Here is a 23,366-nt window from a genome sequence, read left to right as displayed (position 1 = left end):
ATCATTGTTTCATGTTTCTTTTCAGTAAACTGGAAAATGCAGCTTTATAATTTTCTTTATTTTGTCTCAGGGGTCTGTGATTGAAAGCACTTCCCGTTCTTGGAAAAGTTCTATTTCTGAAAGACAACTCGATACCCAAGGTGAGGCACACTACACTTGCACTCTACCTGCGTGTTTCTTCCATTTACCAGAGCTACCTTTACGTGTCATTCAGATGTGGCTTGGCAGCCTTTCTAACTCTTGAATTTTTGCCAAGTCTTCCCTGGGGGAATAACATGCTTGCTCTCCAAATATTGGAGATCAGTGGGCCAAATGGTGCTTGGCTGAGGTCGGGGAGCTAATCCTTGTTGGGCCATTAGCAGTTTGGCTCCTGGGGTGGGCCAAGTGGTATCTGTCTCTCCACTAAGTCATTGGGCTCTGTAAACTCCGAATGCACAGAGGTTCCACTGTATTACATTAGAGAATCTGCCTCTCATCCTAGAGCAGGCAGAAATTGCCGCCAACCTCATCCAGCCTCTTGGGGCTGAGATGGAATAGGCTAGAATATTTTTCCCTTTTTATTATATGAATGTTTTAAATTGTATTTCATTGATTTGATGTGTTTCTTTAAATATTTTACTTTTTTCTTAAAGAAATCTTGATGTGGTTTTGGGCACCATCCGTCTGCTGGAAGAACTAGAGTTCTTGATGCAATGTCTAACTGACAATTGCTGAAAATGCTACCTGATCTGAGTTTCTCCAGAAAACTCTTTGTTGCTCCAGATTCCAGCATCCGCAGTCTCAGGTTTTAAAACCTTGTATTTTAAAAGAAAAACTTTTTTTTAAAAGATAAGCCTCCAGCTCCAGCCTTGCCTTGTGCAGACTATTTGGAGTATCTTGGAGTATAAGCCTCAGCTGGCTGCTTCCTTGGTTGTGGGAGGTGGGTCTCGCTTGACTCTGCCTGGTGTTTTGTATGGAGGTGCATCTGTACAACCACTTCCAGCCAGTAGGTGACCTACTAGAGGTTTTGATGCCATGTTTGCAGTTCAAACAAAATACAAAACATCGCTCCTGTGTTTGCACTGACAGCTAACAGTATATGGTTCAAATTCATGTTTTTAATATTTTATTAAATGTCAAATGTTAATATAGAAAATGAAGGGATGCCAAAGCTTTCAGCTGATGGGATCAAGGCACAAAGACCAACCATGGAAATACAAAACATTCCAGCCAAATCTGTTAAGGTAGGCATCCTCTAGAGGTTCAGCTTGTTAAATAATTCACTTTCAACTTCACAAAACTGGCAAGTGGCACAAAAAAAAAATTCCTCTTCATTAGTCTTGCTTATTTCCCTGCTAAGAGTTCCTGTCCGCACTGCACCAGTGTTACTCCCACATCTGCACAGGTGGCCCTCTGTTCCATGTGAGTCTAGTTGACAAGGGACAACCATGGGCGGTGAGGGTTGAGGAATGAAGAGGAGAGAAACTATTGAATTTAGCTTTTCAAAATGGTTATGATCTAGAATGGGAACTCTGCTGCCTCTAGAATGCTTTCTCCCATCTCATGGGTAGCTGAAATAATTTGCAGCACCCAGGATCAGCTAGTTTGGATGAGAAGTGAGATCAAATCTGGTATGTTCCTAGCCTTGATCAGTTTTGTGCTGCTCCTGTTTATCTATAGTCACACTAACAAATCCATTATCTTAGTACCAGACCTTTTGAGTCTCCAAGTTTGTCAGTGGGATAAGGAGATGAGCTCCTAGCAATTTAAATAGTCTGACTCCTGGACATGGCTTCCTCAGCATCCAAGGAGTCCCAGCATGAAGCATCTTTCATCGAGGTTGTGTGCTGCCTCTCAGGCACTGGGTGCTATGGTTACAAGATATGATGAACTTACCACCACATCTGTCACCTTGTTAATCTGAATGGAAGATCCAAACAGAGAATGGCTATCTATAGTGGTCAAGTTATTCAGTCCTCTAAAGTAGGCTAATTTCTTAAAGGAGAATTTCAGTATCAGAATATCTACTTGGCTCTCCTGATATTGAAAATATTCAGTATATTGCTAGCTCTTCATATCTAAAATGATTAGAATCAATTTTTTTGGAGCGATTACAGTTGAAAGTTTGACTTTGAACAGTTAAGATGAGGGCAAAGCATGAAGAATTGCTTAGTCTCTTTTTGTTATTGAATCAGTGCATTTATAAACTTTGTAACCTTTTAACTTCCTTTTACTGTTGATTATATTGCTGCTTAATCTTATTTCTTTGCCTATTTTTCAGCTTCTACTTGTTCCTGAAGTATCCCTTTTCTCTCTCTGAATTCCTCTCTCTCCGATATGAGGTTCTGTTTGCTCTTTATAAAGAGACTTGACATTTTTTTTTTAACTTTAACAAAAATTGCTTGATCTAAGTTAATGTCTGAGCAATATGCTGCTCTTGTCCTGCTTTGGTTAATCACATATTTTAACCAAAACTCTGCTTGAAATGCATGGGTGTGTTGCTATTGGGAAGGGAGAGGAGGATTGTAGTCTTGCATTTGTAATGAGGTTTAAAATGCATGCGGTGTGAAACTACTGTTGTCATTATTATTTATGACATGTGGGCAACTTGGTGTCAAGAGTGTAACAGTGCTGCCATCCAAAGTTTAGGGGTCCTGGGTACAGCATCAATTTAAAAAAAGTTTTCCATAGCAGCCCCCACCCTAAAAAAAAAGGACATCTTGTGTAAGCTGTGATGTAAACTTGATAGTCTTTAAAATTGAATTTAAACCAACGTTTGGTTTAAGTGAGCTTTTTTAAACTCAACAACATTCTGAAATCATGTCACTCTCTCGCCGGGTTGACTTCTGGGAGGGTAATGAATCTTTGGTACTCCCTTCAGGAGAGCTGTGAATCTCGTGTTTATAAATCATTGAGTATGTTGGGGGAGAGATCAATGTTTGTATATTAAGGGAATTGAAGGATGTAGGGTCAACAAAGGAAAGTGTTGCTGAGGTAAATGGCAGAACGGGCATAAAGAGTCTAACAGCCTGTTCCTATTTCATTTATTCTCACTTGCTGTAAATGCCTTTTGTTTGAAGATGTTGCCTTATTCCTCCTCTTCCTGTCCCCATTCTGCTAATTTGTGCTTGGGGAAACTGTTCGGAGAAAACATTAAAACTATAGTCTAAACTGAATCTACAAAATCCAAAAGTGACCTTGTCATTTGCTCAAGTATTTGCTGCTGACTTTCTCCAGGCCAGGTTCCCCCTCTGATTTCTGACTTTTTGAGTATGTGAAGCAGTGCCACTTGATCCTAATGTTCTGTCACATTTCAAAATTGTTTTGCCATTTGTACAATTTTCATTTAATAACTAGTGCCTTATTTTTTGTTTTGGCTCTCAGAAATTCCAACTCCCAGCTAGGGAGTTGTGTGTCACCTGCCAAAAGACGGTCTATCCCATGGAGCGCCTGGTCGCAAACCAACAGGTCTTTCACAACGTCTGTTTTCGTTGTAGTTACTGTAACATGAAACTCAGGTGAGACCTTTGATTCTAGTTTCCTCCTCAGTTGTAATCCAAAATCTGTTCTTTTCAACCCCACCCTTCTATGTATGGGTAAACTTTGCACAAAGGGTCACCGTGAACCTCCTGATCTGGGCTGAATTCCAGGCAAATGGCAGTGACCATTTTGGGTACCCCCAGTGTTTCTGGTTTTACTTGTCAGTTGTTGCTCAGTGGGACTTGGATTCTAGTATTTAAATCCAAGGTTCTTTTAGAAGTCAGGAACGAAGCATAAAACAAAGTTTTGTTTTTTTTTAGGAGGGGGAGAGGTGAATGAAGGGGTAATCTTGGAAAGTGAGGATTTTGAATGTCTGCTAAACCCACTGGTTAACCAACACCACTGAGACTGCAGCCTTTTAATCAAAGTCCTGTCCCGAGCCTTTGTGGCTCATCAGTCCGGTGTTTATGCCGGCTTCTGTGGCGTGAAGCGACTGAGAGTACAAGCCTCCCCCCCACCCCCCCCGGATAGGACGCCAGTCTATCGCAAGGTTGACCCCTATAGCATTTTTTTTGCCGGTACCCATTTTTCAGCTGGGTGGACTAGAGCATTGTGTGGTTAAGTGCCTTGCTCAAGGACACAACACACTGCTTCGGCTGGGGCTCAAACTAGCGACCTTCAGATCGCTAGTCAAACTCCCTAACCACTTGGCCACATGCCACACACAGCCTTATAATGCTGCTGTCTTTCTTTCTGTGTTTCTCTGCCTGCATTTAAAGGTGATACATGTTTGACCAAGACATGGTCTCCGAGTCCTTGTTTGCAAGATGCCTTAAATGTTTCTATATTTCTTTTGCTCAGCCTTGGGAGTTTTGCCTCCCTCCATGGGAGTGTCTACTGCAAGCCACACTTCAGTCAGCTCTTCAAGTCCAAAGGTAATTATGATGAGGGATTTGGCCACAAACCCCACAAAGAGTTGTGGATGACCAGAAACGAGGGTGACCCCATGGAAAGCAAGAGTGAAGACTCCTTGGATAAACTGGAGGCCAAGGCTGATGGCTCTGGAGTGGATGAGCTTTCTATAGCCAAGGTAGGGGTTCTGGCTGCCAGCATGGAGGCTTTGGCTTCTGGTCCTTCACCTGAAAAAGTGGAGAAACCTGTGGAAACAAGGAGGCTAAAAATAGCTTGGCCACCACCCACTGAAGCAGGAATTAAAGGGACCAGTTCCACTGAAGAGGGTATCAGAGTTAACAAACCAAAATGGCCTCCAGAGGATGACCAACAGCAGACCACCAGGAGAAACTCAGATTTTGTCAACGGCTCCAGACTGAGGAGAAGTGCCTCCCTGAAGGAGCGCTGGAGACCATTTAGCGTGGCCGAGCCCCTGAAACCAGTGGCTGTTAAGGAGCCAATGAAGAATGCCCAGCCCGCCAAGAGTGCAGTCCAGGATGTGGTAGTCACTAAAGAAAAGGAAGGTGAGGGGGAGACTGAACCAAAGAATGAGAGGAAACAAAGTGTGAAAGATGAAGAGGAGCTGCCAGCACCAGCCAAGATTGAGGGGGAGAGTAATTTGGTGGTTGGAGAGGGGGTAGAAGTCCAAAGTGACAACTATCCACCTGTAGAGAAAGATCAGTTCAAAGAAGTGGCTGGGGAGACTGACCTTGGAAAGGATAAGGAGCAGATATCTAGGCATGAGTCAGGCTCCCTGCAAACCCCAGGGGACAGTCTTGTCTCAAATGAGCAAATTCCTGAGTATGAGAAAAAACTGGAAGACATTGGTTTTTCAGAGGAGGATGAAGATGAAGTGGAAGCAATCGAGGAACTGTCAGTTGAAGAACAAATCAAGAGAAATAGATATTATGAAGATGAGGATTAGATGCTGTGGATATGGTGATTTACATTTTAATTGGTGACTGGCCTTGTGGGTTCTAGAAGTCAGAATCAGCTCAGACCTTCCTGCTGCAAAGTGGTTTATTCAAGTGTCTATGTTGGTGGGAACATTATTTTGAAATGAAAAATTTGGTAAATTGATTTCTATTTGGAGTAAGAGGCAAGTAATAGCCACATTGCTGTATTTTTTTTTAATGTCCACTCTGAAGATTCTGCTTGGACATGCTATGAGTCCTATTTCCTCTCAACTGGTTATAGTTGCTAACCCTAAAAGGTGCATATTGTAAAGATCCAAGCGTATGAAAAGAATGATTATGGAATTGTCAGTTTAAACTGCACTCAGGTTCCAATATTCAGGCCTGGGTTCTGGGGCAGCATCCACCCACCTGCTGGGTAGGATCTAATCTAGTTTCAAAACAATATAGCTTCCTACATTTCCTACCCCACATTATATTCGGTGCACTCCTTTAGCACACTTCCAAGTGGTCTCCCAATATCTATCAAAGAAAGGATGTATTCGGCTTATCAAAAAATGATGCCTTCAAGAACTGAAGGCAACTTGACTATAAATGATAAAGGAGCAAAAACTAGCCAATGTTGAAGGTAGCTGTTTCTTATTATCCAGCCCCTGTTCTCGAAGTGAGGTTATCAGCTTTTTTTTTACATTTTGCTGGATTGAATGTGTTTGGCTAGAGAGCTGGAGAGATCCATCACTCATCGTTGAGTGACATGAGGACTGGGCTCCAAATATTCTGTGTGACCAACTAGCCTTTCCAATGTTGGCATTTCAAAGCTGTAACCATGACATTTTGATGTCTTCACCGTGTCAAAGTTGTGCATCTAATTCCAGTAAGATGTAAATGGGGCATTCGAATATACACCACTTGAGCAGTAATGTTGTGGCTGCGAACCTGACGTTAGTCTTCAGTCAATCTGCCTTTGTTCCCCAATCTCTATGATTTTGTACCTTGATGTTATATATGTACAGCATATGTTCGAGGACAGAATGCTGCTGAAAATAAGTGTTTTTTGATTTTAGATGGGAAGTGAAGAATTTGATATGTGATATGGTTTGCAGTTTTAATATTCTGACATTTTGGTATACACTAATGCTGCACAATGCTGAATTGTGTTTTCTGGGTATGTGTTGGATGTGTCACTACAGCCTCCTGGCACTTGATTTGGTTTAAGGATTTTTTTTTTCAATTTCAGGTAAAGTCAGTCATTTTATTACATTGCATTTGATGTTTCTCATTTTACTGCAGGTGAACAGTTATTATTGAATATCTTCTGGCATCTCCCTACCTTTCCAATCTGATGAAGGCTCTCAGCCCAAAACATCAACTGTTTATTCATTTCCATAGATGCTGCCTGACCCACTGAGTTCCTCCAGCATTTTGTGTGTGCTACTGCCAATCATGGCATTCTTAATTCCAAATGTTGCACAAGTTGTAAAGACTTTTTCCCCATCTTCCATTGTAAGGATGTTGGTGGTAAGAGTGGGGGAATACTTGCTCTGAGTGTCCACATTAAGATAGCCTGATGGTAAATAGATTTCCACTGACTCCACCATGTTAAGCCCAAATGTCCCCGTTTACTATGCTTCTCTAAATATTGATGCTGAGTATCTGTGGGGTTGGTGTTAAACTGGAACATGCTGTGTGTTCTGACTCTAGACCTCTCTCTGGTAACTGAGTCCACACAAACTACTTCTCTGGGGGATGACTTCTGTGCCGTTCATCCAAGCAGAAACTCCTCCCACATAATCCCAAAAACATAAGGTAGTTTAGCTTAGTTCTTGCCCATTGAAACTGGAAGTGACTGAAGAAACATCCAAAATGACTTTTGGAGTAAAAGGATTGACGACCACTATTGACTTTCTTTTAAAATTGTTCCTACACTTGTGTGTTGTTTGTGACATGATTTCTTTGTTTAGCATGTAATAAAATCTCTTCAGTATAAAGTTTATTGTACTTGAATATCTTTTCATTTTGGATGCAGTGCTGACACTGAGCATGGTACACCACACATCTCCAACACCTCTTGGTAATAAGCTCGGAGCCCCAGGCAACAGCACATTGGCCCACAGAAATCGGCACAATGCTGTTAATTTGAAGGTTAAGTTGGTGAGGAAGGCAAATGCATTTATTTAGAGAGGATTAGCATATAAAAGCAAGGATGAGGCTTTATAAGACATTGGTGAAGCTTCACTTGGAGTATTGTGAGCAGTTTTGGGCCCCTTATTTAAGAAAAGATGTGCTAACATTGGTGAAGGTTCAGAGGAGGTTCACGAGAATGATTCTCGGAATGGAGGGGTTATCATATGAGGAGCGATTGATGGTTCTGGGCCAGCACTTGCTGGAGTTTAGAAGGGGGGGGGGGGAGTCATCTCATTGAAACCTATTGAATGTTGAAACACCTAGAGTGGATGTGGAGAGGATGCTTCCTGTGGTGGGGGAAGTGAGGACCTGAAGGCACAGCCTCAGAACAGAGGGATGTCAGTTTAGAATGCAGATGAGTTTCTTTAGCCAGAAGGTGGTAAATCTGTGGTATTATTGCAACAGACAGCTTCGGAGGCCAAGTCACTGGGTGTATTTAAGGTGGAGATTGACAGGTTCTTGGTTAGTCAGGGCTTGAAAGGTTACATGGAGAAGGCAGAATAGGGTTAGGAAGGATAATAAATCAGCACCATGAAATGGTGAAGCAGACTCAAAGGGCAGAATGGCCTAATTCTGCTCCTGTGTCTTGTGGTCTTAATGCTCCAATTATGAAGATGCTTCTGATTCGTGTTCCAGAAAGATTTGATGTGATGCTCTAAATGTAATAATTAAGTCGTACCAAGTCTTTTTCAGAGTGTAAAGGAAATGGGCAAGATCATTGGAAGATTAATGTTTGAGCATACTCTTAATTATTCCTTTGAGTTGAAAAATACTACGTTTTACTTTGCTACTTAAGACTGTGGGGCTTTCCTATTTGGAATGAAAAATCCTTCACTCTTCACCCAAATGAAATGACTTCAATCATTCCCACTCAAATGGGGTCTGGGCCCAAGAGATAGTTAAATAGTTTGAGACCCAAATGCCACTTCTCCCCAAATTCTGGTGACAACAATAATTGTACTATGTGTAAATATTTGAACTGTCCAATGTGTTCTTCTAGTCACAGCTGCTACATTGGTACACAGTGCTCCCAGGAGATCAAACCCCAATGGTCATTGCACAGATTGCACATCGACACATTGAACAGATTACCAGCTGTAATGAGATTTCAAAGAATGCAAATGTGACATTTTTATACAGAAGTACATGATATCACTGTCCATTGCATGACCAATCATTTACTAATCTCAATGTTAGCTTTCTCTACTTTTTGAAAAACTTGTATTCCAGAAAGTTTACAGTGCAGTTTATACTGTACTATGTGGCTGTACTAAAAGCTATTGTAGAGAAAACTCGTGTCAATGTGCTGTAGTGGAACACTAAACTGGAATCATTGACACACTATTGCGCCTGACCCTGTGTCTCCCGTAGTGGAGTAACACAATATTTTGAACCAAGCTGCTCTGAACAGTGCCTGTCTGTGCCTCAATTTTAGCTTGTTTTGACAAGTAATCACTCAATGTCACTCCCAGTCATTAGAAAACCTACAAGTGAGGGGGGGGGGGGACAGAAAGAGGAAGACAAGGATATTTATCATGTCTGGGACAAAAAGTTACCTCCTTTCCTACTGTAGAATTGGAATGTGTCAGCAATTCTCAAGTTTCTAGAGTTATGAGGTATCTAGGAAGGAGCTAAAGAATGGCCTTGGGAGAGCTAGAAGGGGACATGAGAAGGTCTTGGCAAGTGCGATTAAGGAAAACTCAGATGTACTACGTGTATGTGAAGAACAGGAAGATGACTAGGCTGAAAGGTGTGTACTGTGTTGTAAGGTCCTATAAGTTTAAACCATCCCATTAATGACCAAAAGGCAAGCTTTTCCCCATTCTTTGTTTGTAGTTCATATTCAAAGTTCACAAGATGCCAAACTCTGCATCTTTTTACATTGTCTATAACCAGTGTGAATAAATTAATAAGCCAAATCACTGAAAATGTAATTGTACTTATCAGCCATCACAGGACATCAGAAAGGTACACTAACTAATATTACTTTATTTAATATTTATAACATGACTAATCACAAGCTTAAGCATTGAATATTACATTAATTGCTTTACCCTATATTGAAATCCAGTTGTGATCATTATATCTTGTTTAATAAAGCTCAGTCTCAGCTAGATCTTGCAGAGCTGTGTTTAGCCCTTGTGTGTATAGTATGGACTTGCAAAGTCGTCGTAAGTCCATATTTATTTGGTTATATTCAGCACTTTGTATGCCTAGTTGATGAATATAATGTTAAATCCTTTTTGTCACCTGGCTGTTTGAATCAGGATATTCTGCTTCTCTGGAAATGCTGTTGTGAAGTTGCTGTCTGTGATAGTTGTTTTTTCAATTCTTCTTTCTCTCTTTCTAGCCTCCCCCCCCCCCCCCCCCCCCATGATTGTCTGATGGTCATTGTATTATGCTAACTTAACTAATCTTGCACATGTTCTCTCTCCTATGCTGTTTGCTCTTTGTTCAAAGTTGATGTATTATAGTTTTAAATTCAACTATTATGACCATTTTGAGATTCTGGACTACTTTAAATCTACCACTTCTCCTCTCATTTGTAACTTCAAATTTATTTTTTATAAACCACTCTTCTCTTCCCTGCTCTCCTCTGCCCCCTGCAGTGGGAAGGGAAGAAGCAGCATGGTTTTCCATCTTTTTATGACTGACACAGAAGTACATACTAAATGAGTACCCTGACCACCTCCCACTTAGTTCTTGGTGCACAGTTGATGACTGGGACACCAAGTCATTGACCCCAGTTGGTCAAAGGCTTTCCCTGCTGTTTCTGTTGTAAGACTTTTCACATGGTCTGTTGCTTTACCCACTACTTTGAGCTCCTCTTCAAACCAAGCTGAACAGGGCCCATCTCTGATCTTGTAACACCTTAATTTATAGATCTTAAACTGGTTTTGAAGAACTAGTTGATTAATTGCTTTCTTGAATGGCTGTAGTATTGGAGCAAGGTGGGAGCATTGCTTGCTAAATTGCCTTGCTGCTCTGAGTCTTCAAGCCCTAGAATTCAATTAACACAACCCAGGGAAAGCTATTTGCCCTTGTTATTTCTTAATTTGTTTGATTAGGGCTATATGCACTGTTGAGAGTGGTTAAATTCTTTGTGATCATCTTGTAATTGCAGCAATTGTGCTTCTCTGAATTGATGAAAAATGCTAAGCAGCACAGAAGAACACCGTTGAATTTAGCGCATTGTGCTTTCTCAATGTCCCAAAATGCTTTTCAGCCAATGAATTGCTTTTTTATTTTTAAAAACTGAGTTATGTAAACATGCAGCAGCCAATTTGCGCACAATAAAAAGTTCAAAACAATAAATAAAGAACAGCCAGATGATGCATCACTATTGCTCTTGATAGGGAGAGGATTAATGACCCAAGTGCAGGCATTGTGTATGTTGTAGGAATAAACCTCGCTGCTCTTCAGATATGTTTGCATCCACTTGAACAGCCATCAGTGTCCTCAATGCATCGCTATCCAGAAGATTGTATCTTGAACAATGGCTTGGCCAAGTTGATGTTTGCAATGCACAAGTAATACACAATATAACCAGCAAAGTGAGATTTTTTAAAAATATACTTGTACTGTGTGAGAATGAGCCATAAATGTGAAGCTTGGGCTGACTATTTACAGTAATTGCAAAGTCATAGTGTTCCAGTGAGGGGGGGTAAACCATGCTGTGTGATGCTGAGCCAATACTTGACCACAAATGATTTTCACCATGTGAGAATGTAATTAAGTAGTGCAGAGACAAGGAACAATTGGATTGTGGTTGCTTTACTTAGTGACATATTCAGAATGTAGGAGAGGGAGCAAACAAATCATACTGCTTCTCAACTCCCACTGATTCACGAAAGCTCTTCCTATGGTACAAAGTGCCCATTTCTTGTATAGTTGCCTTTGCCAATAGATTTGGTATGTTTTTAAGATGCATCTCTTTTTCAATTTTTTCTTGCCATATTTCCTTAATTCCTGAGGGAAATAAAACTTGAAAGGAAAAGTCTTCATTCTGAAAGCTAGCTACCAGTTTGGAGGTGCTTCCTAAGGTCCTGGTCTGGGTTTATTGAGGACTTTAGTGTGAACCATATGGAAGTAGAGTGCCATTTGTGTAACCTGGGAATGCAAGTTTTTAAACTTTGGCTTTCATGATCCCCTCCTATCACTAATTAAGCACTGGATAATGACAGAGCATCAACTTTCATAAAGGACCCACAACTATCACCACCAGAGAAGGTTCTGTACGGTCTCCACACTGCATCAAAATATTAGCTGCCTCATTTACACACTAGAAGGTCCAGGAATAAAAACCCCTCCAATTTGAATTGAGTATAAAGTACTTCTGCATTGGAGAACTTAATTTTAATCTTGTCACCTTCTGGAAATCTGAGGGTTACAGGAGAACAGATCAGTCCAGCAATACATTAACCTTATCCTGTAAGTGTTATGTATGCACAAAGCATGGAATGGATGGCTAAATGCTTATTTGTAAAGGACATGCGTGCACCTGTCACGGCCATAGGAAGAGCTTTCTCAGTAGTGCAACAAGTTGGTTACTCTGGCACAATCTACAATGTTAAACAAAAAATAATTTTCAAAATGGTGGAATCCTTTCACAATTCTCCACATTCACATCAATGTTAAAATAAATTATTAGTCACCATTTCTGCAATCTTGCATGGAGGATACTGTATATCCAGTAATCATAGGATGTAAACAGCAGCATTAATACACAAACCCGTATACGAATAAATCCTTACAATCCATCATACTCATCTCGAACCAGGTAAATCTTTCACACAAAGCAGTGATACAAGGCACTTTCCTCAGTCATGTGCACTTACTGAATAAAATGTCTGTGCTTGGTCCCACAATCATTAACTAAGGTTGCTGTATTTTGCCGAATTCAAATACTCTTGGGTTTGTGTGGGACTGTGGTTCACTTGGGGAATATCACCTTCCTTTTCTGAGAGGTCATTGACATGAAACATCAACTCCATTGTTCTGTCCAGCATACTCATTTTTAATTTCCTCTAATTATTTACATCAACTTCAGCAGGATACATCATCCTAGTCATTCTTCTTGCACTCCTTTTTTTAAAATATAAACTAAATAGTTTAATGGCGATGTTAAGTCTGGGCTTGTTGGCATTGTATTTGTCTGGACACATGCCTCACAACTGAATAGGTGGCAATCCTGTAGTACCTCATTCCTCTGGGTATGAATGAACTGTCCTAGTCCCATACTACTGGCTATTTGTGATTAGAATAAAGTGTGATAAAACAGGCTCCATATCTGCTTTAAACTGAACATCACCATGACTGGCCTACACTGCAAGAGATTGTGTCCCACTTCATGAATTTGCAAGTACTTTAATGTTCATAAAATACCAGTGTGACCCCATATAACTTAAACCTAATTTTTACCTTTTTTTAAAAAAAAATAAACTCCTCACCCAGCTACCCACAAATAATAATCCCCTCCCTGCTCTTGTTTGCAGTTTATGGAGGGATATTCTTCTCTCGGTATCTGTACACTGAGTCAAGTTGCCATTTTCTTTCTCTGCTCTTACTAGGCACATGTTGGGAAGCCAGAACAAGGCAGAGCTAGTCAGGATTAGAGCCCTCTGCTTCAGTGCAAGGAGAATGATGTGTGTTTGTAATCCAGCAACCACACTCGCTGTAGTGTGACACCGTGGGCTTTAATGGCAATGAGCAGTTCAAGTTTATTCTGAGTTAATTAGCTCTAGTATATTGGTGACTATTTGAGGACGTGTGGTAGCCACAGCAAGAAGTGTTTATCTTTGTCATAGTGCACTAGTAGCTTTTTTAATCTTCCTACCTCAGACAAAGGTAGTGAAAGGTGAGGGGGTCCAATTCCCCAACTTCGGGCTTGCCTCCAGCAGGGTCTCAGGAAGCAATCTGGCAATAGAAGCCTGTTCACATAGACTGGTTATGTTTTTGTACAAATCACAGGGGAAGAAATTATCTCCTGGGGTTGATGAGTGGTGACCTGGGCTGGGAACCCAGAATGACTTTTATTCCTCTCTCTCTCTAAAGGAGGGTGACAGTGAGTAAATTTCCCACCACCTGTAATATTTAGTTACTGAACTGAGCTAGGATCAAGCCTGGCAGCACAGCATAACCCTGCTATTGTTCTTGAGGGGATTAATAACTGACAGAACTGCTTTCAGAGGAATTATGTACTTTCCAGAGGGGACACACTTACACCCAAGTCAACACTGATATAAAATTCTTGTCTGATTGTTATCACATTTATTTGGTTTATTAGAAAGGTTTCAACTGTTAGCTCTGGGTTTGTTTAGCTCTCCCTTGACCTTGAACCCCAGAGAATAGATTGGAAAAGGGTAAGTCCATTTACCTGCATCTTCTCGGTTTGTAAGGTTTCAGTTCACAAAATACTTCCTGCTCAATTTGTTTTCCTGGGTTTACAGCTCCCAATGCCTGAAATTTCCTGATAAATAAGCCACATTATTCTTTGGTTTATGAGATGACCTCTCTTCCTTCCTCTATTCCCCTACCCCCTTCCCCTCCATATGAGGAGAGGCCACATTTTTGCCCTGGAATTTGAAGCTAGGCTGGAGTCAAACTCATGAGCCATCAGCTTCAACCTTTGAGCAGAGGTTGCAAACAGATCTAGGAGCAGAGAAGGGAGTGGGCTAGATCTGTTTGCATCGATCAGGCACTTCATGCCTGAGGACAGGGCAGTCTAGTGAGCAGGAACATTGCATACATTCAGCAACCCACAGTTCCCCACCCCTCCTGGGTATGAAATTGCCATGGCTGAATGCAGACTACCCAAGTTCAAGTCTAATCCAGAAAGGCACTGTTTGCCTGCTATTCTCACAGTTCAACACTTTGGTGAATATCTGTAACTGGCTTACAAATTGTGGTCGGACTGAAGCCAACACACAAGACCGTTCAAGGAAATGGGTGCAGAAATCGTGTGTGCTTTATTCTGGGAACACCCCAGTCCTTGAGCAAGAGTTTGAGAATGGGTCTGTCCTTTACCTATTGTCCCAGCTTTAGGCCTCTAGGCCTCACCCTTCCCACAGCCTAATAATCTTTATTTTGAAAAAAGTTACTTTGCACCTGCATCTTATTCTGCTGTAACCAGCAAAGGAAGATCAACCCCTAAGCTTTGCTTCCCCTCCATAGCTGGCTCACATGTACCTACTTTATTACCATGGAACAGATGTCCTTCATCCACCCAGCCATGGAACACGAGGCAAATCAGCTTCCAAGCCAAGCAGCAGGCAAAGCGGTGTGTTTCTAGATTTTTAAAAAAAAATTTCATTTCAATAGCTGAGCCTCTTAATATTGTCAGGGAAGAGCTGAAGGGGCAAATATCCTTAATGCAGTCAGATCCCACTGCACTAACAAGCTGCCTGATACTGGAGGACCATGGTTCAAAGTTCAAACTAAACATCTGGTTCATTGATAGCAGATGTTTAAATTAATCCAGAGAAGGGACTCATTAAAGCAGTCTGCTCTAACGAGTGAGAGGTGGGGATCCAACTATATTGTATTTGGCAACTACCTCACTGATAATAATTCTTCTAAACACACTGCTTTCACTGCTGCAGGCACTAAATTACAAACTGTTCCTCTCTGCAATTTATAAACTTCTTTAATCTTCCTATGCCACTGACTCAATAATTTCCTATTCTTAATTGGTGACTGAGATCCTAGGGTATGAGGATAGTTAAGCCATACTAGGTTATCTCACCATTGAAAAGTATAATACCAATTGGTACTGCAGCAGATGTACATCTCCCCTAAGGAAAATTCGGCCTAGTAAACAATTTTCATATGCCAATTCAGAACAGGCCAAGAGGGTATGACTGCTCTAATCCTGGAAAGGAGGTGGTTAATTATCAAGATGAAATGGCTCAAGTACAGTCCCTTTCTGAGACCTTTTCCTACTTTAAAACTGAACCTAGGCTGCAAGAGGGAAGGAGATAAACTTGCCTCTTTAATAATTCTGCAATTGATTAAACACTTGACTCTATCCAAGGAGGCACAAGCCCATTGTATATGGCTAAGAAGTGGAGCTAGGTCATCTAGTGCTAGGTCATTTCAAAGTCTTTGAAGTTCCTCTTTAAGAATATTGAGCTATTACATTGATAGTATGCAAGGACTAGTTGAAGCATGAGAATTAAACAGAATCATACAAAGTGCTCTGGGGAAGGGCAGTGGAGGTTCAGGTCATGTTGATAGAGAGGCATCTCAGAATTCTTTGGTACCATTTTCTGAGGAGGATTGTCATCTCATGCTGAGCTGTGCAAATCCAATGAGTTTGGTTTCATCTGGGCTGTAGCCCTCACAGCCAGAGACCTGTGAGGAGAATGACGGGTGAAGAGTGAGCTTCCAGCTAATATTCCTTTCCATTCTTTACTGACCAGTCATCATGTAAAACTAGATGCCAATTGAAGGGGAGAGTGAGGAGTATTTGGTTACAATGGCCCGGATTGTAGAGTAGTAATGATGGTGAATCCAACTATGTGTGCCATCAATACTCTGTGAAACTGACAGCAATTTTGCGATTCCCATAGATACACAGTTTAAAGTAGAAGGCTCAAGATTTCTATCACTCATTTGGCCCCACACTCTATAGGCAACCTTGTCCAGAGTCAAAATCAATTTGTGTATTTGCAAACCAGCCTTGTTAAATACTGCAAAAAAGGTTGTGCTTTGTTGCTGAAGTCTTTGTGAGTTTTCATGCCATACTAACCCATAATTACTGGTTAACAATCCTTGCCCTAATATTCTGGCAGTTGTAATTTTCTCAGTTTCCAAATAACAGAATTACTATCTTTAAAAATTAAATTCTTTGCTGTTGTTACATAAATATTTTTAACCCAAGGTGTTTGTCCCAATCTTTGTGTTTTGGTTTGCTGCTGGTGACAATTCTTATACCTGGATCATCTGCCTGGCCAGCTTGACAGTACCAAAGCTGTCGAGTGCCCAGGAATCTCCTTGAGCAGATGCCTGGTGCCAGCAGGAACTGAGCTTGCCAAAGTAGCATGCTTTGAAATCTGCAGTTAAGTGATGATACTGGCTGACAATCACAAAAATCACTCTTTTTTAAAAAAAGAACTATTTCAGAATTCTGTGAATGCGGATAAAGATCGGTCAGCATGAAGAACTGAATTCTGTTTCAACACTCTTCATTCCAGGTGATTACCGTTTGGGTCACTCCTCTGGCTTTGCAGGTATGATCACCGATGACCACACACTGGGCATTATCCAAAGAGAAAAGCACATCAATTCAGAACCATTTTTAAGTTTACCTTAGGTAATGGTTAGATTTTACCAGCTTTAGAGGCTAAGCACATTTTGCTTTTTCAGTCTTCTTGGGGTTCTGGGGGTAGAATTCTGACGTATGCTGAAAATCTGGGGTTAAAATTGCCAAGTAAACAATCCAGTAGTTAAAGGGTAGGCACTTGGCATAATTCAACCATGTACCTTAGCTCCTGTTGTATCAAGATCCCATTTCCCTCACCCCTCCCCACCAATGCCAATGCCCTCATGACCTCAGATTTAGATGACTGCTGACTGGACTGAGGCTACTCAGCCATGCCCACTGTGAGTCTTCCAAGCAGTCAGGAGCTTATCATCCCAAAGCCTGAGCCCATTCTGATAACAGTATAAAGCATTTGGTGCTCAAGCCGTAGATTGATCTCTCCATGCCAGCACCAAGATTTCTATGAGACCTTCTGATATCTGATAAGCACTGGGGTTTCTATCAATGCACAGATCAGGAAGTACAGGTACAGGAATTGAAGATAGTATCACAGCCAAGCAATTTCCAGAATTATGTGCAGAAATGGTGCAGGTAGCAAGAGGGGAGATTTGGGGAGTGAGTTCTCAAGGAAGGAGATGAATTACAGCTGAGAGAGGGCAGGAAGGTGGGGTGATATTGGCACGGAATCAAATGCAAAGCTGTATGTGACTGTGGGCTGGGCTTTCAAAGGGAATGTTGAAGTTCACAGAGCGGGGAAGGTTGGTAAGCACGGAATAATGGGGCAGGGGGAGAGAACAACAGACTTGGAATCAACAATGTATGAGTTTGGATCTCTGACAATTGACAAAAGCAACCCCGGAGTAAGAGACTGGGAGGGGGTAGGCTTTTCAAAGACACCAAGGCTGAGGAGGAGGAGGTGGACAATTTGGCCAAGGCGGGAATATGTGGGTTTGGCATTGGCAGGGACACATGATCTGAATCTCAGATGTTCCTGATGTTTGAGATGGAAACATCAGTGTGTTTCTCCTGGTTAGTGTTGGAGTTGACAAGTACGAAGAGCAGAGGAGCTGTCATTGAAAAGCCTCAAGTTGTCAATACCAGTGGCTCAGTAGTGTAGCAGTTAGCGTAACAATATTACAATGTCAGCAGCCCAGGTTCAATTCTACCACAGTCTGTAAGGAGTTTGTACTTTCTCCCTGTGACTGTGTGGATCTCCTCCAGATGCACAGGTTTCCTCCCACATTCCAAAGCTGCACAGGTTAGTAGGTTAATTGGCCACATGGGTGTAATTGGACGGTGTGGCTCATTGGGGCAGAAGGGCCTGTTACTATGCTGTATCTCTAAATCTACCTCCCCTGCTAATCCATGAATAGCAGGAAAATATTAGCATAAGGAATTGCTTTAGATAACTGGGCCACAGTCAATGGACAATTGGGAAGAATTTTCCAGAATATGCAGCTCAAGACAATGCGCTGTAAAAAGATCAAATACTCTTTTGGGGATTTTAAGGTGGACTAGGTCTGGGCCCCAATCACAATCCTGCAGGACAATTCATTCTCTGATTTTAAATAACAGTTTGGCAAAGGAAGCAGTTGTTGGTGATCTATGAACCTCCACAAAGCTGTTTAGGACAGCATTTTACATCTTTGTGCTTTTGAGAAGTACCTAGAGAGAGTTTGTCTCCTTACCAGCCGAAATGTGAGTGTCCTGTTTGAATGAGGGTCATCGATTAGTCTCTGCAGGTTGTTAGCCACTAAAAAACAGAAAACAAGGTTAGCAGGGAACAGGACTTTGTATCCTCCAGCTGTCCTCAAGCTAATGAATGGGATGGAGTGGGCCAAAGTTTTCAGTGAAGAAAAACTTGGGCCAGCAAAACTCCCCATGTCCCTTCAGGGGTCAGAGAGCATGGAAGCCCCAATGATGTCTGCAGCTCACTGTAGGCAGAGTAGATTATCAGCAATATTCACACTCACAACTTGACAGCACTTTGATAGTAAATGAGAGTTATACATTCTGGAAACAGGTCCTTTGTTAACCAAGCTGTCTATCTGAGCCCGTCCCTTTTACCTGCATTTGGCCCATATCCTGATAGCCCTTTTCTATCCATGTACCTGTCCAAAAGCCTTTTACATATTGTAGCTGTGTGTCAAGTGAAGTTTACTGTCATATATTTGTACAAGTACAGGTGCAATGAAAACTTGCTTGCAGCAGCACATGCAGAATATAACTTTACCTGCCTCTACAGCTTCCTCTGGCAACTCATTCTCTGCATGAAAAAGTTGCCCCTGGGTCCCTTTTTCAATTTTTCTCCTCAAACCCTAAGCCTACGCTTTCTGGTTTTAGACTCCCTTGCCCTGTGAAAAAAAAACGAAATTCATCTCTCATGATTTTATAAACCTCCATAAGGTCACCCCTCAACTTCCTACATTCCAGAGATAAGATCCAACCCATATAGCTCCTAATAACTCAAGCCCTCTAGTCCCTGTAACATTCTTGTGAATATCTTCCGCACCCTTTCCAGCAAGGACATCCTTCCTGTAGCTGGGTGTCCGGAATTGCACACAATACTCCACGTGTGGTTGTACAGTTGTAACATGTCTCAGCGCCTGTGCTCAGTGTTCTGACTGATGGAGGCCAGCATGCCAAATGCCTTCTTAGCCACCATGTCTACCTGTGACACCACTATGACCTTCTCTAGGGCCCAGTCATGCCCTGGTTTAGTCAAGTTTATTGTCATTTAACTATATACACGTATACCACCAAATGAGACTATGTTTCTCCGGACTAGGGTATACAGTACAGTATCACACTAACTTAGGAAAGTAAGAATTAAATCTACAAATTAATAACACATAGATGAACAGTGTACAAACTAAATATTGTAGGGTACAGTACAAATTATCTGGTGACACTTCGAATACAATGCAGCAGGGAGATCAGAAGCCGAATGGCTCTGGGGGAGGAAGCCGTTTTCCATCCTGACTGTTCTTGTCTTTGTGCACTGGAGTCTCCTGCCTGATGGTAGAGAGTCAGAGAGGATGCTGGATGGATGGATGGGACCCTTAATAATAATACCAAGGGCCCTGTGTACACAGCGCTCCTGATAAATGTCCTTGATGGATGGTGGGGAGACCCCCAAGATCCTCTCAGCCATTCTCAGTCCTCTGTAGGGACTTGTGGTCCAATGCTCTGTTACACCCATACCAGATGGAGATGCAACTTTTCAGGGTGCTCCCAATGGTGCTCCTGTAAAATTCAGTTAAGATGGTGGGGGGGGGGGGGGGGGCGGAAGAGAGCCTCGCTTGCCTCAGTCTGCTCAGGATGTGGAGACGCTGCTATGCCGCCTTATTCAGCAAGGTGATATTAATGGACCAAGTGAGGCCATCCTTGATGTGAACTCTCACAAACTTAGTGGACTTAAATCTCTGTACGGAGGAGCCACGTATGCACAGAGGGGGATGGTTCATCTGCAACTTCCTAAAATCCACCATCATTTCCTTGGTCTTCTTCACATTCAGACTTGGGTGGTTGTTATCACATCAGCTGCTCCACTTCCCCTCTGTACTCCAACTCCTCATTGCTGATGAGGCTTACTACGATCGTTGTGTCATCCGCAATCTTGATGACACGGTTTGAGCTGGATCCTGTGACAGAGTCATGCGTCAGCAGTGTGAACAGCAGTGGGCTACCGCACACAGCCCTGGGGAGCACCAGTGCTCAGCGTAATGCGACTAGAGGTGTTGCTGCTCACATGGACTGACTGTTAAGAAGTCCAGTGTCCAGTTGCAGAAGGAGGCGTTGACAGTTTCCCCACCAGTTTCTGGGATATGATGGTGTTTAATGCCAAATTGAAGTCTATAAACAGCAGACTGGCAGATGAGACTCCATTTTCCAGGTGGGACAGGGCTGAGGCTATGGTATCATCAGTGGTTCAATTTGAGTGATAAGCAAACTGGAAAGGATCTAATGTAGCCGGGAGAAAGGTTTTAATTGTGCTCCATAACCAGCCGCTGAAAGCATTTCACAATGGTTAATGTTAATGCCACAGGACGATAACCCAATATGGTTAACTAACCAAAATGCAAAACTTTGCACTTGTCCAAGTTGAATTCCATTTGCCATTCATTAGTCTATTTCCTAGTTCACCTAGATCCTATTGTGATGTTGGATAAACCTTCACTGTTCCACTTATTTTGGTATGAGCTGCAAGCTTACAAACCATGTTAACATTGTCATCCAAGTCATTAATATAGTGGATCCAGCACTGATCTGTGTGGAAGAGACATCAAACATTGGACAGTGATTCTCAGCAGACATCTACCTCATTTTCTGATCCACTCCCAGTCACTCCACCTGGACTCGCTCAGGCTAATATCTTTTGCTTCATCAACATTTATTATCAAAGAATGGATAAATTATACACCTTGAAATTTCTTGCTTACAGGCAGCCACAAAACAAGAAACCTGAAGAACCCAATTTACAAAGAAGACGCAGAGAAAGAGGAAATAAAAAAAAACACACATATCATGCAAACGACAGCATTTCAAACCAGACTGAGTCCTTAGCTCTGCTCCCTGGAGTAGTAGGCCCAAGCCTCAATCTCTGTTCATCATATTAGTGAGGCAAAACACCATGAAACCCACAGAGACAACAGCCACCGGAGAGGGGAATAAACAATGCGGGAGAGTGAGTAAATTTTGCCCAACTATCGCCTCCACACTCCAGTCTATCTGGGCTGGCATTTAAATTGTCTAAGCACCCGGTACTGCCTCGCTCTAGGACCTGTTCATTGGATGTGGCTGTTGCTGAAAAGGCCTCTTTACTCTCAATCCCTAGTTAATAGGGTTGCTATGCAATTTCAGCTGAGAGTCCATCACCCACCATGGATCTGGAGCCACAATCCAGTCAACTTTCCCTCCCTACGGGGCCTTTGTAGAAGCCCTCGGGGTATCTGGTCTGCTAGCTGTATGGATACTATTACTGAATGTCAGTTTCTTTACCCAGATTATATAAAGAACAACTTACATTTCCTCCCCACTAATCACCCTCCTGGCACTTATCCCTGCAAGTGAGATAAGTACTACACCTGCCCATTCACCACCTCCCTCCTCACCACCATTCAGGGCCACAAACTGTCCTTCCAAGCGAGGCAATACTTCATCCACAGGTCTGTTGGGGTCATCTACGTATCCAGTGCTCCCAGTACAGCCTCTTCTACATCAGTGAAACCTGACATAAATTGGGGGCTGCTTAGTCGAGCATTTTTGCTCCATCTTAAACAGGCAGGATTTCTCATAGGCCCAATCATTTTAATTCCTCTGCCCATTCCTATTCCAACATGTTGGTGTCTATGGCCTCTTCTACTGCCACACTGAGGCCACATTCAGGCTGGAGGAGCAACTGTCTGGGTAGCCTCCAACCTTCCTTTTTTCCCCCCACTTTCTAATCCCCATTCAGGTATCCCTCTCACCCCTTCTCCTTCCCTACCCATTTCGTCCCTCTGGTGCCCCTTCTCCTTCACCTTCTTTCACAATCCTCTGTTCTCTCCTATCAGACTGCTGCTTCCTCAACCTATTACCTCTTCCACCCATATCACCTCCCTGCTTCTTACTTAATCCCTCCGCCTCACCCACCTATCAGGCTTCACCTATCACTAGCCAGCTTGTACTCCTTCCTCTCATCCCCACCTTCTTATTCTGTCTTCTATCCTCTCCTTTCCAGTCCTGAAAAAGGGTCTCTGCCAGAAATATTAACTGCTTATTCCCCTCCATAGATGCTGCCTGACCTGCTAAGTTCCTCTAGTATCTTGTGTGCATTCCTTAAGATCTCCAGCCTCTGCAGAATCTCTGGTGTTTATCATTTATATTTCCCACCTGCTGGGGTGGGATCTCAGCTCATTGTTTCTGAAATATCAACCCTCTGGATTGTCCATTCAACTCAACTGGTATAAGTGAGAATCCAATGAATATCATTGAGGTGCTGACACTAACATTGCCCCGGCCATAACACTCAGCTGCAAGTTGAATATGTTGAAGCTCAGACTTACCGACCATCATGTCAAACTTGTCCACTAAGCCTGCAGAAACGAGCTCCTGAGAAACACCAACTGCAGAGTCTACAAGGACAGACATTTGAAATCAGTTCTAGCATAAACAATCCTGTGTTAATTAGCTTCTGCCCGGTAACATAAACCAGGACAACAGCAGTCTGAAATCTAAGCATAACAACCATTGGATTTTCTCTCTTTGTGCATTAGACATCAAGGTCAAGGATACTTCTGGTCCTTCTACATTTACCGCAAACTTTTCTTGAGGTTGTCCTCTGTTCCTCTCTATACTAGTTTGCTACTTGTTGTAGTCCCAGTCAGCCACCCCATCAATAACCAAGACAATGCACAGCTGATTTAGGATCAGTGTGGGCAGAGGGAGATGCTGTTCTAAAATTGGCTGCTAATCAGCACTGAATTTTGATCCAGTTCTCCAGCAGTTAATTACTAATTTTGTAAATAAGACAGTGGGAACTTACCCCTCCCTGGAGTGAACTCAAATCTGATGTCATTCAATTCCCTTCGTAAATTCCTGTGCAAACAGTTAAC

The 23,366-nt window shown here is 42.2% G+C and overlaps 2 protein-coding genes across 3 annotated transcripts in view; one reads left to right on the top strand and one right to left on the bottom strand.

The window, feature by feature from the left end:
- Positions 1 to 7,306, top strand: part of lima1a (LIM domain and actin binding 1a) — a 137,095-nt gene extending 129,789 nt beyond the window's left edge. For both annotated transcript variants that reach the window (XM_059955841.1, XM_059955840.1), the window contains exons 9-12: positions 71 to 140; positions 1,132 to 1,223; positions 3,364 to 3,497; positions 4,321 to 7,306. In XM_059955841.1, coding sequence (XP_059811824.1) covers positions 71 to 140; positions 1,132 to 1,223; positions 3,364 to 3,497; positions 4,321 to 5,335 — 1,311 coding nt within the window. In that variant the 3' untranslated portion in view covers positions 5,336 to 7,306. The remainder of the gene's footprint in view (positions 1 to 70; positions 141 to 1,131; positions 1,224 to 3,363; positions 3,498 to 4,320) is intronic.
- The window catches only part of LOC132384603 (STE20/SPS1-related proline-alanine-rich protein kinase-like), a 73,651-nt gene that overhangs the window by 3,212 nt on the left and 47,073 nt on the right, over positions 1 to 23,366 (bottom strand). Inside the window, exons 14-17 of the mRNA XM_059955843.1 lie at positions 23,297 to 23,349; positions 22,818 to 22,886; positions 18,459 to 18,523; positions 14,709 to 14,795 (exon numbers count right to left, since the gene is read on the bottom strand). Coding sequence (XP_059811826.1) covers positions 14,757 to 14,795; positions 18,459 to 18,523; positions 22,818 to 22,886; positions 23,297 to 23,349 — 226 coding nt within the window. The 3' untranslated portion in view covers positions 14,709 to 14,756. The remainder of the gene's footprint in view (positions 1 to 14,708; positions 14,796 to 18,458; positions 18,524 to 22,817; positions 22,887 to 23,296; positions 23,350 to 23,366) is intronic.

The sequence above is a fragment of the Hypanus sabinus genome, chromosome X1 (assembly GCF_030144855.1).
Source record: "Hypanus sabinus isolate sHypSab1 chromosome X1, sHypSab1.hap1, whole genome shotgun sequence".
NCBI classification, from domain to species: Eukaryota; Metazoa; Chordata; class Chondrichthyes; order Myliobatiformes; family Dasyatidae; genus Hypanus; species Hypanus sabinus.
Note: the sequence above shows the minus strand (reverse complement) of the source record. Positions and strands in the feature narration are given on the sequence as shown.